General features: G+C 48.9%; 1 protein-coding gene across 1 annotated transcript; it reads right to left on the bottom strand.

Annotated features, from left to right (window-relative positions):
- Positions 1 to 4,037: 4,037 nt before the first annotated feature.
- LOC125515336 (cytochrome P450 716B1) lies at positions 4,038 to 5,996 on the bottom strand. Its single transcript, XM_048680789.2, has 3 exons — positions 4,965 to 5,996; positions 4,696 to 4,883; positions 4,038 to 4,618 (listed from the first exon to the last, which is right to left on the bottom strand). The coding sequence occupies exons 1-3, from the start codon at positions 5,908 to 5,910 to the stop codon at positions 4,301 to 4,303; spliced, it is 1,452 nt and encodes a 483-aa protein (XP_048536746.2). The 5' UTR covers positions 5,911 to 5,996; the 3' UTR covers positions 4,038 to 4,300.
- Positions 5,997 to 14,440: the final 8,444 nt, after the last annotated feature.

The raw sequence follows: 14,440 nt of genomic DNA, 5'->3' as shown, positions 1-14,440 counted from the left end.
CGCCACAGGCATCTTTCTGTTCTTTGCTTGAAGGCGTGGGCTGCACCTGGTCGTGTTGAAGCCAACCACACCCGCAAGTGTCTTCCTCCTGTTTGCAGGTCGGCACGGTGGAGTGGAGATTGGCGCAGGTAGCAGCGGTGGCTGACGAGCAACAAAGAGCGGAGATCTTGGTTGCGACGTGGACGGCCTTCTCGGAGGGGTGGACATGGGGATGTGGACAGGGGTGTCCGGTTCCGGCTCCGTGTAAGGCGACCTGGCCACCGTGGTGAAGGAAATATTCCCTAGAGGCAATAATAATGTTATTATTTTATTTCCTTATATCATGATAAATGTTTATTATTCATGCTAGAATTGTATTATCCAGAAACATAATACTTGTGTGAATACATAGACAAACTAAACGTCACTAGTATGCCTCTAACTGACTAGCTCGTTAATCAAAGATGGTTATGTTTCCTAACCATAGACATGTGTTGTCATTTGATTAATGGGATCACTTTATTAGGAGAATGATGTGATTGACATGACCCATTCCATTAGCTTAGCACCCGATCGTTTAGTATGTTGCTATTGCTTTCTTCATGACTTATACATGTTCCTATGACTATGAGATTATACAACTCCCGTTTGCCGGAGGAACACTTTGTGTGCTACCAAACGTCACAACGTAACTGGGTGATTATAAAGGAGCTCTACAGGTGTCTCCAAAGGTAAATGTTGGGTTGGCGTATTTCGAGATTAGGATTTGTCACTCCGATTGTCGGAGAGGTATGTTTGGGCCCTCTCGGTAATGCACATCACATAAGCCTTGCAAGCATTGCAACTAATGAGTTAGTTGCGAGATGATGTATTACGAAATGAGTAAAGAGACTTGCCGGTAACGAGATTGAACTAGGTATTGAGATACCGATGATCGAATCTCGGGCAAGTAACATACCGATGGCAAAGGGAACAACGTATGTTGTTATGCGGTCTGACCGATAAAGATCTTCGTAGAATATGTGGGAGCCAATATGAGCATCCAGGTTCCGCTATTGGTTATTGACCGGAGACATGTCTCGGTCATGTCTACATTGTTCTCGAACCCGTAGGGTCCGCACGCTTAAGGTTTCGATGACAGTTATATTATGATTTTATGAGTTTTGATGTACCGAAGTTAGTTCGGAGTCCCGGATGTGATCACGGACATAACGAGGAGTCTCGAAATGGTCGAGACATAAAGATTGATATATTGGACGGCTATATTCGGACACCGGAAGTGTTCCGGGTGATTTCGGAGAAAACCGGAGTTCCGGAGGGTTACCGGAACCCCCCCCCCCCCCCCTGGGAGAAGTAATGGGCCATATGGGCCTTAGTGGAGAGAGAGAAGGGCAGCCAGGGTGGGCCGCACGCCTCCTCCCCCCTGGTCCGAGTTGGACTAGGAGAGGGGGGGGCGGCGCCCCCCTTTCCTTCTCCCTCCCCACTTCCTTTCCCCCTCCTAGTAGGAGTCCTACTCCTACTAGGAGGAGGACTCCTCCTTGGCGCGCCAATAGGGCCGGCCAGCCTCCTCCCCTTGCTCCTTTATATACGGGGGCAGGGGGCACCCCTAGACACACAAGTTGATCCACGTGATCGTTTTCTTAGCCGTGTGCGGTGCCCCCTTCCACCATAATCCTCGATAATATTATAGCGGTGCTTAGGCGAAGCCCTGCGACGGTAGAACATCAAGATCGTCACCATGCCGTCGTGCTGACGGAACTCTTCCCTGACACTTTGCTGGATCGGAGTCCGGGGATCCTCATCGAGCTAAACGTGTGCTAAAACTCGGAGGTGTCGTAGTTTCGGTGCTTGATCGGTCGGGCCGTGAAGACGTACGACTACATCAACCGCGTTGTGCTAACGCTTCCGCTGTCGGTCTACAAGGGTACGTAGATCACACTCTCCCCTCTCGTTGCTATGCATCACCATGATCTTGCGTGTGCGTAGGAATTTTTTTGAAATTACTACGTTCCCCAACACGTGGGCGAAGCAGCGGCGACCTCCGGTGTTGCGTTCGGCGGGCTCCGGCGCGCCTCCGATTGCGTCTCACTATCATCCAGCGAGAAGGACGGCTGAATCCTGGCGTCTTGGCAGGTACTGGTTTTGCAGAGCCAGCCCATGGCAGAGTTGGTAGTCTCGATCTCGATGATGTCCTGAGCGGTGGTGCGTGGCGATGGGGGTGGCGAGGCCATGGCAGAGCTAGAAGTCTTGATCTCGATGATGTCTCAAGAGGTGGTGCGCAGCGATGTCGAAGATGGGCGTCCGTGGGAATCCAGGGTGACAGTAGCAACAGAGTCTCAGCATGACGCGTCAGGCGAGCGGTTGTGCGTTCTGATCCATGCTCTTCGGCCTGAAGCAGGGATAGGGCCGGGCACTCCTTCGGCCAACCTCCCAGCGGCTGCCTGCGAGCGGGGAATTGGTCTAGCAGGGCGCAGATATGTTGCAGAAGAACTAGGCGGCCGTTGCACGGCGGCCACAGGCGACGCACGCGTAGGAGGAGGCGGTGGTGGCGTCTTCAAGGGGTTGAAGCAGGATCTTGCGCGGTGGCCGAACTGACGACAATGAAGACACTTGAAGGGGTTGCGGCAGCTAGATTTGCAATGGCCTCTGTCCAGGCATCGATGGCAAATCCGGTCTCGGAACTTCACAAAGTCTGCACGTCCAGAAGGGGAGAAAGAAGCAGGGGCGCTCCGACGGCTCCGTCTTGAATGCCGGTAGCTGTGGGATTGGGCCCTCCACCAGTACTTCGGTCGCACTGGCAACCACCCCTCCTCGGCGCTGGCCACGGGCGGAGAGGGAGGCGTGGGGAGCTCGGGGCTTGAGGGGGAGCGTGGCCGGGAATTGAAGGTCCGGCTGGACGGCGATTTGATGCAAGGGCGATGGGCGCCATGAATTGCCGGCGGGGGGGGGGGGGGGGGGGTGGAGTCCAGCAGCGTCGCATTGATGGCGAAGCTGACTCTAGGAACGGCAGCCAGCACAACCGAGGCAGCAGCAGAATCGCATGGATTCTCCATCGGCGGCGAATCCGGGACAAAGGGGGAGCTGGATCCAGCAGCCAACCTGAGCGGCGAGGCTGGATCTGGCACCGCCTGGGAGAGCTGCGGAAAGAGCGACCGCACCAGCGCCTCGCGGGCGAACCTCGGGGAGGGGAAACCGGGAGGAAAGGCCGGCGAGGTTGAGGAGGGCGGGCCTGGGGCGTAGCTGGCGGCGGCGGCTTGGGTGGCTGCAGGCGTCGGAGCGACGCGTCGCAGGAGCTGGGGAGCATGCGCGAGAGGCGTTTTAGAACACAGAAATTATTGTGCTTACACTCTAATACATGAGCACTGAAAAAAAATACACCGATAAGAACCAACACTCACAAACTAGGGTAAGTATTGGGCTAGAACCCAGGGGAATATAGAAAATGGAATCTAGCAAAGACACCAAAAACAGAGCTAACTGAGGTAAGTATGGTAATACTCAGAGGCCATGGAACATGTGCACTGCATGCAGTAGAGGCCACTGGTAAGACCGAACTAGAACTAAACCTACAAAAATCCATGCATCTACAACCAAAAACCAATGCAAATCACCTACCAGCGCAAATCACCAAACTCTAACCACAAAAAAAACGCATCTGAAACCCTACATCTAATCCGTACATCTACATCTAACCACAAAAAATTGAGACAATTACCAGCGCCCACACAAGAGCATATGGGAAACAATGACGGATTAGGCATGCCACGAAGCAGCACCAACCGCTAAAACTACAAGCGCCTACCACGAATCTACAACAACATGACGGCTACAAACACCAATCACGAACCCATAAAGAAATCATGGCAGCAACTCACCTGGAAGTTACACACCTAGAAACAATCAAAAATCAAGCGTGGGAGAGAGAATGACGAGGCCAACCAACCGCAGACGTCATGAATCGAAGAGACAGAAAAATGCAAAAACGAGCCCGAAAACCAAACCTCTGAACATGAATCTCCTCGCAAGAGCGGACGGAGAGAGATTTGAATGTAGGCGAATTGGAAAACTGTCGACTGTAAAATAGCAAATTCGTTTATTCACACACACACAAAAAAAACTCAGGTCTTCCGGTGCACATGTTACCTACTCTGGACCACCAAATTATTCGAGTACTTAATCTTGAATTAAATATATGTGGCACACAAGAAAAGTCATGGTAGTGATGGCCATTTATTACTCATCACACATACACGTGCAGCAGCAGCTGCATTTTCTAATGCAATGCGACCGACCATGATACTGAGGTTGCCGTCAAGCTCGATCACGGCGGAGGGGAGGTCCTACGCTCAATTTGGATGGGCAGGCCACGCAGCGGCGACGGCATGGGGTCCCTCACGAAGGTGTTCTTCTTGGAGCAGAGCTTCCATCTGAACTGCCTCACAAGGTGGTGCATCGTCACCAGCGTCTCGATCCGGGAGAACTCTATCCCGGGGCATATCCTCGGGCCGCCCCCGAAGGCGACGAAGGAGCACGGCGGCGCCGCCGACGCGGCCTGGTTCTCGAACCGGGACGGGTCGAACTTGGCCGGCTCGTGGAAGATGCTCGCGTCCATGTGCGTCACGTTCGCCGTCCAGAACACCTGAAATCTTTCTCATGTCAGGTAATTTCTCGGCCTCCGACGACTGTGGTAGCTAAGCTAGGAGGTGCATTACGAACCTGCCATCCTTTTGGGATGAGGTAGCCGTCGAACTCGACGTCCTCCAGCGCTCTTCTGAAGTTGCCGAAGATCGGAGGGACGATGCGAAGGATCTCCTGGGCGACTCGCCATGTGAACTTCATCTTGCTCAGATCTTCCCAGGTGAGAGCCTCTCCGTCGCCTTTGTTCATGGCGATCTCCTCGTGCTCTGTGTCACGAAACAGAAACGAAAATCATGAGTCGCCATGGCAGGTTGGGACGATTGATTCACGGGCAGGCGCCCACTTGCCTTGGACCATGGCGGCGAGGGTGGCGTCATCGTTGGCGAGGTGGCGGACCATGAAGGTCATCAGGATGGACGACGTGTCGTAGCCAGCGATGAGGGCGACCATGGCGTTGTCCACGATCTCCTTGTCGCTCAGCAGCTGCTCGCCATGGCCGTCCGTCAGGCCGAGCAGGCAGGTTATGAGGTCGCTGTTCCGCGGCGCCTTGCCGTGATCCGGCTGGCACCGGCCGGCTTTCTTCTCCCGCGTGATCCGCGCGAGCACCCGACGGGCTCTGCCGCTGGCCTTGAGGCTCCGGCTGAACGCCGTGAACGGCAAGTTCACCGGGATGGCCCACATGCCCTCCATCATGTGCGCGAAGTCGCCGGCCAGCGCGTCCCGAACGGCGCCCCTCTCCAGGCCGAAGAGCAGAGCGGAGATGATGTCGAACGTCAGCCGCTTCATCAGCGGCAGCACCGTCACCGTCCCGCGGCCGGCCCAGTTCTCCTCGACGTGGCGCCGCACCTCGGCGTCGATCCCGCCCACGTACATCTTGAGCATGTCCGGCCTGAGGAACTCGAGCAGAGCACCGCGGACGCGCCGGTGGTCGGCACCGTGGAGGTCCAGGATGCTGTTCTCTCCGAGTATCCGCTGCACGGACCGGGGCTGCCGCGTCGAAAGCGCGCTGCTGAAGAACAAAAACTTGTTGGCCGCCGGTCCGGCCAGGAGCACCGTCGGCGTGCCGAACAGCGATAGCTTCGACACGGGCCCGTACCTGTCGATCCGGTCCTGTACCCACCGGTTGCCGCCGTCGGCGCCGCGCATGGCCCGGAGGAGGCCGAGGCTCTGCCCGATCACCGGCAGGCCGAGGGAGCCCGGAGGCAGGTTGGCCGGCCGTCTTTTCTTGGCCCTGCTGAGGAGGTGGATGGCAATGGCGACAACGAGTGCCACGACTATGGCCAGATAATCCATTGGAGAGTGATGGCTGTTAAGACGATGATACTGTACTACTTGAAGGAGAGGATCCTAGTTGACAAGAGGGGATCCGTAATCAACTATATCTATATCTATCTGTATCAATATCTATGTCAATATAAAAAGATCTAAATAATCTCACCATCAAATCATGTCAATCCAACGACCTAAATTACTTCAATGGTGAGCTCTCAATATATTAAGCATGCAATTGATAGCATACCAAATATCAATATCTATATTAATCTCATAATTAACACATGATTGATATCCTATCTAATATCAATCTGTAGTTAGTATTTTTCTCGATATCAATGTGGATTGTACGTGCTCATTTACTAGTTATAATAATAAGCAATCAAGATCATGTGCTCGAGATCTCAAAGAAAAAGAAAGAAAGAAAGAATCTTCCACTACTCCGAGGGTAGAAGACAAAAGAAATACTCTTGATTTAAGTTCTTTTTTGAATTTAGTTTTGATCAGTTTGTCCTCTTGTTCTCGTTAGAGCAAGTCTAGCCGATCCCCTACTTTATTTTAAGAAGTATTCGGCTGAGTAATATTAATGGAGTTTTTACTTCTCTATAGGTGACCGCATCTTGCCGACCCTCTAAACTTAGTGGAGAAAAAAGGAAAACTGCATAGTTTTTTTATCCTAGCCGCATGAACTTCAAACACCAAACAATATATTGTTGGGGAACGTAGAAGAAATTCAAAATTTTCTACGCATCACCAAGATCAATCTATGGAGAAGTCTAGCAACGAGGGAAGGAGATTGCATCTACATACCCTTGTAGATCGCTAAGCGGAAGCATTCAAGTGAACGGGGTTGATGGAGTCGTACTCGTCGTGATCCAAATCACCGATGATCCTAGTGCCGAACGGACGGCACCTCCGCGTTCAACACACGTACAGCCCGGTGATGTCTCCTACGCCTTGATCCAGCAAGGGGAGAAGGAGAAGTTGGGGAAGACTCCGTCCAGCAGCAGCACGACGGCGTGGTGGTGGTGGAGGAGCGTGGTACTCCAGCAGGGCTTCGCTAATCACCGCAAGAGACGAGGAGGGAGAGGGGTAGGGCTGCGCCAAGAAGGAGATGTTCTCGTGTGTATGGCAGCCCAAAACCCCACTATATATAGGGAAAAGGGAGGGGCTGCGCCCCCACCTAGGTTTCCACCCCTAGGGGTGGCGGCCAGCCCTAGATCCCATCTAGGGGGGGCGGCCAAGGGGGGAGAGGGGGGGGCACACCACTAGGTGGGCCTTAGGCCCATCTGAGCCTAGGGTTTCCCCCTTTTTCCTTCTCTCTTCGCCTTGGGCCCTGGTGGGGGGCGCACCAGCCCACCTGGGGCTGGTCCCCTCTCACACCTGGCCCACGCAACCCTCTGGGGCAAGTAGCCCCACCTGGTGGACCCCCGGGACCCTCCCGGTGGTCCCGGTATGTTACCGATAGCACCCGAAACCTTTCCAATGACCAAAACAGGACTTCCCATATATAAATCTTTACCTCCGGACCATTCCGGAACTCTTCGTGATGTCCGGGATCTCATCCGGGACTCCGAACAACATTCGGTAACCACGTATATCTATTCCCTATAACCCTAGCGTCATCGAACCTTAAGTGTGTAGACCTTACGGGTTCGGGAACCATGCAGACATGACTAAGACACCTCTCCGGCCAATAACCAACAGCGGGATCTGGATACCCATGTTGGCTCCCACATGCTCCACGATATCTCATCGGATGAACCACGATGTCAAGGATTCAATCAATCCCGTATACAATTCCCTTTGTCTAGCGGTACGATACTTGCCCGAGATTCGATCGTCGGTATCCCGATACCTTGTTCAATCTCGTTACCGGCAAGTCTCTTTACTCATTCCGTAAAAAAATCATCCCGTGATCAACTCCTTGGTCATATTGTGCACATTATGATGATGTCCTACCGAGGGGGCCCAGAGATACCTCTCCGTTTACACGGAGTGACAAATCCCAGTCTCGATTCGTGCCAACCCAACAGACACTTTCGGAGATACCTGTAGTGTACCTTTATAGCCACCCAGTTACCTTGTGACGTTTGGCACACCCAAAGCACTCCTACAGTATCCGGGAGTTGCACAATCTCATGGTCTAAGGAAATGATACTTGACATTAGAAAAGCTTTAGCAAACGAACTACATGATCTTGTGCTAGGCTTAGGATTGGGTCTTGTCTATCACATCATTCTCCTAATGATGTGATCCCGTTATCAACGATATCCAATGTCCATGGTCAGGAAACCGTAACCATCTATTGATCAACGAGCTAGTCAACTAGAGGCTTACTAGGGACATGGTGTTGTCTATGTATCCACACATGTATCTGAGTTTCCTATCAATACAATTCTAGCATGGATAATAAACGATTATCATGAACAATGAAATATTATAATAATAACTAATTTATTATTGCCTCTAGGGCATATTTCCAACAGTCTCCCACTTGCACTAGAGTCAATAATCTAGTTCACATCGCCATGTGATTAACACTCACAGGTCACATCGCCATGTGACCAACATCCAAGAGTCTACTAGACTCAATGATCTAGTTCACATCACTATGTGATAAACACTCAAAGAGTTCTGGGTTTGATCATGTTATGCTTGTGAGAGAGGTTGTAGTCAAGGGGTCTTGCCATATTCAGATCCCTATGTATTTCGCAAAACTTTATATCGTAGATGCTGCTACCACGTTCCACTTGTAGCTATTCCAAATTATTGCTCCATTATACGTATCCGGTATCTCTACTCAGAGCTATCCGGATAGGTGTTAAGCTTGCATCGACATAACTCTTTACGTCGAACTCTTTATCACCTCCATAACCGAGAAACATTTCCTTATTTCTCTAAGGATAATTTTGACCGCTATCTGGTGGTCCAGTCCTAGATCACCTTTGTACCTTCTTGCCAGACATGTGGCAAGGCACACATCAGGTGCGGTACTCAGCATGGCATACCGTATAGAGCCTACGACAAGAGCATAGGGGACGACCTTCGTCCTTCCTCTTTCTTCTGCCGTGGTCAAGCTTTGAGTCTTACTCAACTTCACACCTTACAACTCAGGTAAGAACCCCTTCTTTGACTGATCTATTTTGAACTCCTTCAAAACATGTCAAGGTGTGCGTTCTTTGAAAGTATCATCAGGCGTCTTGATCTATCTCTATAGATCTTGATGCCCAGTATGTAAGCAGCTTTATCCAGGTCTTCCTTTGAAAATCACTCTTCAAACAACTGTTTATGCTTTTTAGAAATTCTACATCATTTCGAATCAACAATATGTCATCCACATATACTTATCAGAAATGTTGTAGTGCTCCCACTCACTTTCTTGTAAATACAAGTTTCTAACAAACATTGTATAAACCTAAAAGCTTTGATCACCCCATCAAAACATATATTCCGATTCCGAGATGCTTGCTCTAGTCCATAGAAGGATTGCTGGATCCAGCATACCTTTTAGCATCCTTAGGATCAACAAAACCTTTTATTGTATCACATACATCTTTTCTTACGAAAACTAGTAAGAAAACTTGTTTTGACATCCATCTGTAAGATTTCATAATCGAAAAATACAGCTAATGCTAACATGATTCTGACGGACTTAAGCATCGCTACGGGTGAGAAATTCTCATCGTAGTCAACTCCTTGAACTTGTGAAAAGATTCTTTCCCACAAGTCGAGCTTCATAGACGGTAACATTGCCGCCCATGTCCGTCTTCTTCTTAAAGATCCATTTATCTCAATGGCTTGCCGATCATCGGGCAAATCCACCAAAGTCCATACTTTGTTCTGATATATGGATCCTATCCCGGATTTCATGGCTTCTAACCATTTGTCGGAATACGGGCCCACCATCGCTTCTCCATAGCTCGTAGGTTCATTGTTGTCTAACAACATGATATCTAAGACAGGATTACCGTACCACTTAGGAGTAGTACATATCCTTGTCGACCTACGAGGTTCGATAGCAACTTGATCTGAAGCTTCATGATCACTATCATTAACTTCCTATTCAACAGACGTAGGTGCCACAGAAAACATCTTTCTGTGTTGCATCATTCTTTGGTTGAAATAAAGGTTCGACAACCTCATCAAGTTATATCTTCCTCCCACTCAATTCTTTCAAGAGAAACTTCTTCTTGAGAAAGGACCCGTTCTTAGCGAAAAACAATTTGCCCTCGGATCTGAGATAGAAGGTATACCCTACTGTCACCTTCGGGTATCCTATGAAGATGTGTTTGTCCGCTTTGGGTTCGAGCTTCTCTGGCTGAAGCCTTAAGCATCGCAGCCCCAAACATTAAGAAACGACAACTTTGGTTTCTTGCCAAACCAATGTTCATATGACATCGTCTCAACGGACTTAGATGGTGTCCTATCTAAAGGGAATGCAGCTGCCTCTAACGCATAACCTCAAAATGAAAACGGTAGATCGGTAAGAGACATCATAGATCGCACCATATCTCATAAGGTTCGACTACGACGTCCGGACACACCATTACCCTGTGGTGTTCCAGGTGGCTTCAACTGTGAAACAATTCCACAATGTCTTAAGTGATTGCCAAACTCATAACTCAGAAAATCCCCTTTTGATCAGATCGTAGGAACATGATATTTTTGTTATGATGATTCTTAACTTCACTCTGAAATTGCTTGAACTTTTCAAACGTTTCAGACTTGTGCTTCATTAAGTAGATATACCTATATCTACCCAAATCGTCAGTTAATATGAGAAAATAGCGATATGCACCGCACGCTTCAATTCTCACTGGATCACACGCATCAGCATGCATGATTTCCAACAAGTCACTTGCCCGTTTCATTGTACCTGAAAATGGGGTCTTAGTCATCCTGCCCATGAGGCATCACTACTAGGGAAAACTCTAGCAGTAGCGCTGGTTTTGTGCTCACTAGTAGCACGGGTAGGCGCGCTACTAATAAGGCGCTACAGCTATTGCTTAGCAGTAACGCGTGCCGCATGCGCTACTGCTAGGACAAATAGCTGCAGCGCTTGTTCACTCCCACGCTGCTGCTAATGTAACTACTGGCAGCGTGTTTTCTTTCCATCGCTACTAGTATTGTTTTTTTATTTTTTTATTTTTAGTGTATTTATGCGCCATCGTACAAATATTGGTACAATACCAGTTATGAGGTTTACATCATTATGTCCATAACAGTGTGTCAAATGAAGGTGGATTATGAAGGAAATATGCCCTAGAGGCAATAATAAAGTTATTATTTATTTCCTTATATCATGATAAATGTTTATTATTCATGCTAGAATTGTATTAACTGGAAACATAATACATGTGTGAATACATAGACAAACAAAGTGTCACTAGTATGCCTCTACTTGACTAGCTCGTTAATCAAAGATGGTTATGTTTCCTAACCATGAACAATGAGTTGTTATTTGATTAACGAGGTCACATCATTAGTTGAATGATCAGATTGACATGACCCATTCCATTAGCTTAGCACCCGATCGTTTAGTATGTTGCTATTGCTTTCTTCATGACTTATACATTTTCCTATAACTATGAGATTATGCAACTCCCGTTTGCCGGAGGAACACTTTGGGTGCTACCAAACGTCACAAGTAACTGGGTGATTATAAAGGAGCATTACAGGTGTCTCCAAAGGTACATGTTGGGTTGGTGTATTTCGAGATTAGGATTTGTCACCCCAATTGTTGGAGAGGTATCTCTGGGCCCTCTCGGTAATGCACATCACATAAGCCTTGCAAGCATTACAACTAATATGTTAGTTGTGAGATGATGTATTACGAAACGAGTAAAGAGACTTGCCGGTAACGAGATTGAACTAGGTATTGGATACCGACGATCGAATCTCGGGCAAGTAACATACCGATGACAAAGGGAACAACGTATGTTGTTATGCGGTCTGATCGATAAAGATCTTCGTAGAATATGTAGGAGCCAATATGGGCATCCAGGTCCCGCTATTGGTTATTGACCGGAGACGTGTCTCGGTCATGTCTACATTGTTCTCGAACCCATAGGGTCCGCACGCTTAAGGTTACGATGACAGTTATATTATGAGTTTATGCATTTTGATGAACCGAAGGTTGTTCGGAGTCCCGGATGTGATCACGGACATGACGAGGAGTCTCGAAATGGTCAAGACGTAAAGATTGATATATTGGAAGCCTTTGTTTGGATATCGGAAGTGTTCCGGGTGAAATCGGGATTTTACCGGAGTACCGGGAAGGTTACCGGAACCCCCCGGGAGCTAAATGGGCCATGATGGGCCTTAGTGGAAAAAAGAGAAGAGGCAGCCCTACATGGGCTGTGCGCCTCCCCCTTCCCCTAGTCCTATTAGGACTAGGAGAGGTGGCCGGCCCCCTCTCTCTCTTTTCCCCCTCCGCGAATCCTATTCCAACTAGGATTGGGGGGGGGAGGGAATCCTACTCCCAGAGGGAGTAGGACTCTCCTGGCGCACCCCTTGTGGCCGGCCAGCCTCCCCCCTTCGGTCCTTTATATACTGAGGTAGAGGCACCCTAGAACACACAAGTTGATCCACGTGATCTATTCCTTAGCCGTGTGCGGTGCCCCCAGCCACCATATTCCTCGATAATACTGTAGCGGAGTTTAGGCGAAGCTCTGCTGCTGTAGTGCATCAAGATCGTCACCACGCCGTCGTGCTGACGGAACTCTTCCCCGACACTTTGCTGGATCGGAGTCCGGGGATCGTCATCGAGCTGAACGTGTGCTCGAACTCGGAGGTGCCGTAGTTTCGATGCTTGATCGGTTGGATCGTGAAGACGTACGACTACTTCCTCTACGTCATGTCAGCGCTTCCGCAGTCGGTCTGCGTTGGGTACGTAGACAACACTCTCCCCTCTCGTTGCTATGCATCACATGATCTTGCGTGTGCGTAGGAAAATTTTTGAAATTACTACGAAACCCAACAGTGGCATCCGAGCCTAGGTTATTTATGTTGATGTTATATGCACGAGTAGAACACAAGTGAGTTGTGGGCGATATAAGTCATACTGCCTACCAGCATGTCATACTTTGGTTCGGCGGCATTGTTGGACGAGACAACCCGGACCAACCTTACGCGTACGCTTACGCGAGACCGGTTTCCCCGACGTGCTTTGCACACAGGTGGCTTGCGGGCGACTGTCTCTCCAACTTTAGTTGAACCAAGTATGGCTACGCCCGGTCCTTGCGAAGGTTAAACGGAGTCTATTTGACAAACTATCGTTGTGGTTTTGATGCGTAGGTGAGATTAGTTCTTGGTTAAGCCCGTAGCAGCCACGTAAAACTTGCAACAACAAAGTAGAGGACGTCTAACTTGTTTTTGCAGGGCATGTTGTGATGTGATATGGTCAAGACATGATGCTAAATTTTATTGTATGAGATGATCATGTTCTGTAACCAAGTTATCGGCAACTGGCAGGAGCCATATGGTTGTCGCTTTATTGTATGCAATGCAATTGCCCTGTAATGCTTTACTTTATCACTAAGCGGTAGCGATAGTCATGGAAGCATAAGATTGGCGAGACGACAACGATGCTACGATGGTGATCAAGGTGTCATGCCGGTGACGATGGTGATCATGACGGTGCTTCGAAGATGGAGATCACAAGCACAAGATGATGATGGCCATATCATGTCACTTATATTGATTGCATGTGATGTTTATCTTTTATGCATCTTATCTTGCTTTTGTTTGACGGTAGCATTATAAGATGATCTCTCACTAAATTATCAAGAAGTGTTCTCCCTGAGTATGGACCGTTGCGAAAGTTCTTCGTGCTGAGACACCACGTGATGATCGGGTGTGATAGGTTCTACGTTCAAATACAACAGGTGCAAAACAGTTGCACACGCGGAATACTCAGGTTATACTTGACGAGCCAAGCATATACAGATATGGCCTCGGAACACGGAGACCGAAAGGTCGAGCGTGAATCATATAGTAGATATGATCAACATAACGATGTTCACCATTGAAAACTACTCCATCTCACGTGATGATCGGTTATGGTTTAGTTGATTTGGATCACGTAATCACTTAGAGGATTAGAGGGATGTCTATCTAAGTGGGAGTTCTTTAATTAATTTGATTAACTGAACTTAAATTTATCATGAAACTTAGTACCTGATTAGTTTCTTGCTTGTTTATGTTTGATTGTAGATAGATGGCTCGTGCTGTTGTTTCGTTGAATTTTAATGCGTTCGTTGAGAAAGCAAAGTTGAAAGATGATGGTAGCAATTACACGGACTGGGTCCGTAACTTGAGGATTATCCTCATTGCTGCACAGAAGAATTACGTCCTGGAAGCACCGCTGGGTGCCAGGCCTGCTGCAGGAGCAACGCCGGATGTTATGAACGTCTGGCAGAGCAAAGCTGATGACTACTCGATAGTTCAGTGTGCCATGCTTTACGGCTTAGAATCGGGACTTCAACGACGTTTTGAACGTCATGGAGCATATGAGATGTTCCAGGAGTTGAAGGTAATATTTCAAGCA

Source organism: Triticum urartu, chromosome 6A (assembly GCF_056163025.1).
Source record: "Triticum urartu cultivar PI428250 chromosome 6A, HENAU_Tu73, whole genome shotgun sequence".
Taxonomy (NCBI): Eukaryota; Viridiplantae; Streptophyta; class Magnoliopsida; order Poales; family Poaceae; genus Triticum; species Triticum urartu.
Note: the sequence above shows the minus strand (reverse complement) of the source record. Positions and strands in the feature narration are given on the sequence as shown.

Bases quoted from the DNA above. Each gene is read 5' to 3' on its own strand.
- LOC125515336 (XM_048680789.2), bottom strand. From the start codon at position 5,910: ATGGATTATCTGGCCATAGTCGTGGCACTCGTTGTCGCCATTGCCATC. The intron at 4,884-4,964 runs GCAAGTGGGCGC...TTCGTGACACAG, and splicing joins CCTCGCCGCCATGGTCCAAG to AGCACGAGGAGATCGCCATG. The intron at 4,619-4,695 runs GTTCGTAATGCA...GAAAGATTTCAG, and splicing joins TCATCCCAAAAGGATGGCAG to GTGTTCTGGACGGCGAACGT.